Source organism: Corvus brachyrhynchos, unplaced genomic scaffold, assembly GCF_000691975.1.
Source record: "Corvus brachyrhynchos isolate BGI_N302 unplaced genomic scaffold, ASM69197v1 scaffold122, whole genome shotgun sequence".
NCBI classification, from domain to species: Eukaryota; Metazoa; Chordata; class Aves; order Passeriformes; family Corvidae; genus Corvus; species Corvus brachyrhynchos.
In genome coordinates, this window is record NW_008236778.1 from 418,916 (window position 1) to 421,268 (window position 2,353).

General features: G+C 63.5%; 1 protein-coding gene across 3 annotated transcripts in view; it reads left to right on the plus strand.

The window, feature by feature from the left end:
- Window positions 1-321: 321 nt before the first annotated feature.
- LOC103611275 (glucosylceramidase) overlaps window positions 322-2,353 on the plus strand; it is a 19,614-nt gene continuing 17,582 nt past the window's right edge. Inside the window, exons 1-5 of one of the 3 annotated variants that reach the window (XM_017727893.1) lie at window positions 322-407; window positions 1,277-1,443; window positions 1,568-1,759; window positions 1,837-1,983; window positions 2,110-2,243. In XM_017727893.1, coding sequence (XP_017583382.1) covers window positions 1,377-1,443; window positions 1,568-1,759; window positions 1,837-1,983; window positions 2,110-2,243 — 540 coding nt within the window. In that variant the 5' untranslated portion in view covers window positions 322-407; window positions 1,277-1,376. Of the gene's footprint in view, window positions 408-652; window positions 740-1,276; window positions 1,444-1,567; window positions 1,760-1,836; window positions 1,984-2,109; window positions 2,244-2,353 lie in introns of those variants that run through there. The other 2 variants (XM_017727891.1, XM_017727892.1) reach the window with 2 other exon arrangements.

The following is a 2,353-nucleotide window of genomic DNA, read 5'->3' on the forward strand; positions in this document are numbered from 1 at the left end:
CGGTGGCCCCTGGATGGGCACAGCCAGCCCTACCCTGTCCGAGGTGTCCCAGGGACACAGGGCTGCTCCCGTGGGGCTCTCCCCAAGGGGAGCAGGGCAGGCCTGGCTGTGGGGGCTGATGGAGGCACCTGGGGGGCTGGCGAGCATCCTCCCCTCCCCAGCTTCCCTCTGGCCACTGGAACAGGTTTCAGGAGAGCTTTGCAAATGCTGCGGTGTGTGGAAAGCTCACTGGAGCCAGGTTGCAAAATCATCCCCAGGCTCCTCTTCAAACAGAGTCTCATGAGCTGTCCCATTCCAAACTCACCTTTCCTGCTCCGCCAGATGCATCACCTCCCACCAGGCACAGCCAGGACACAGGTCCTGCTGCCGCTGCCGCAGCGACGCAGCGAGAGGTGGTTTGGCAGCAGGTGAGTCCCCTGGATCTGGGGTGGCTTCAGCAGGTGGGAATGGGGATGGAGATGGGGATAGGGATGGGACAGCCCTGGGCAGCAGGACCATGCTGGGGCCATGCCCTGGCCAAGCTGGGCATCATTCCCAGGCAGAGAGTGGGAGGCAGTGGAGGCGTGACGGCTGCCTGGCCCCACTCCACATCCCACTGGATCTCGGCACCATCCCACCCTGGCGGAACTCCCCAGGCGTCCTCAGTCTGGTACCGGAGTCCTGAGGCTTGGAGATGGATCCTTCTGTGCTCTCATTGAGAGGCTCCTTGCCCAGCACCAGGGGAAGGACAGGACAGGGTGTGAGCAGCTGCGCAGAACAGGGGAATGTGGGACTCTCCATGCCAGGGCCTTGGGCTCCAATCCACTCTGGCTGGACAAGCCCCAGCTGCCACGCATGTGGGATTGGGAGTGCGGAGCTGTTTGCTCCTAGCCGTGGCTCAGGGGGCACTGGGGGTACATGGGGTGATGCAGCGTGGCATGACATGGCATGGCACAGCTGTGGCACAAGTGAGGAGGAAGAAGGAGTGGGAGGGAGTTGATGGGAGTGAACAAAGTTGCCGGGTACAGCCAGCGTGGGCAGCTGGGAACAGCGGGCTGGGGGGGTGGCTCGCACCTGGGGGGCTGCCCACACCTGGGGGCTGCCCACACCTGAGACATAGCCACAGCTGTTGGTGGGCTCTGGAGGGGTGGGAGGGAAGGTGAGTGCTGGGCTGGAGCAGTGGGCAGAGGGCAGGACAGGCTTTGCCCTGACGGGGGGGGTCTGCTGGTCCCCAAAGTCCCTGGGCAGGGGGATGATGCTGGGGCTGTCCCTGCCCTGTGTCTCTGTCCCCTTGCAGGGCTGGGTCAGGGTGAGAAGAGCTGGGTGCTGACACCTCACCCTGTTTCCAGCTCCAGAGTGTCCAACAGCATCGTCTGAGCTGCTGCAGCAGAGGTGCCATGGGGCCAGGCTGTGCCAGCATCCTGGGCTGGCTCCTGCTGGCACAGGTGGCCCTGCAGGCCACAGGTACGTGCTGGCCCATGTCTCTGGGCTTTGGAGGGTGGCAGATTTGGAGTCTGTCGTGGGTCAAAGGGATGAGCTGGGCTCCTGCCACACCCTCGGTGCCCACCTGGTCTCTCCTCTGCTGCAGGTGGCCGTCCCTGTGATGCCAAGGATTTTGGGCACGGCTCGCTGGTGTGTGCCTGCAGTGCCATGTACTGTGACACGCTGGACCCCCTGGTCCTGCCGGCCCCCGGCTCCTACGTCAAGTACGAGAGCAGCAAGGCCGGCAAGCGGCTGGAGCGGAGTGAGGGGAGCTTCCAGCACAACGCCAAGACCCCAGGTACCACCCTGGCTGGCACCTGCTGTGAGAGAGCCTGTCCCACAGAGCAGGGATGGTGACACTGTGTGTCCCCACAGATTTCCACCTCACCCTGGACACGGCGCAGAGGTATCAGAAGGTGAAGGGGTTTGGTGGCTCCATCACCGACGCAGCTGCCATCAACATCCAGTCCCTGTCCAAGGATGCCCAGAACCACCTGCTCCGCTCCTACTTCTCCGAGGAAGGTGAGCCCAACGCTGCTGGGTGGTGGGGCTGGGGTCTGGCTGCTGAGATTTGTTCTGAGGGGCTCAGGGAGCTGGACCCCCCAAATACACCCAGGGGATGCCCATCACTACCTGCCCTGTCCTCAGGCATTGAGTACAACCTGGTGCGTGTGCCCATGGCCAGCACCGACTTCTCCATCCGCCTGTACACCTACGCCGACGCCGAGGGTGACTTCGAGCTGAGGCGGTTCAACCTGACAGAGGAGGACACACGCATGAAGGTGAGACCTGCAGGAAGAGTCTGAGGGACTGGGTCTGCTGCCTGGGTGGGATGGGGCAGAATGGGACTGGGATGGGATGGGATTGGGTTGGGACAGGATGGACAGGGGAT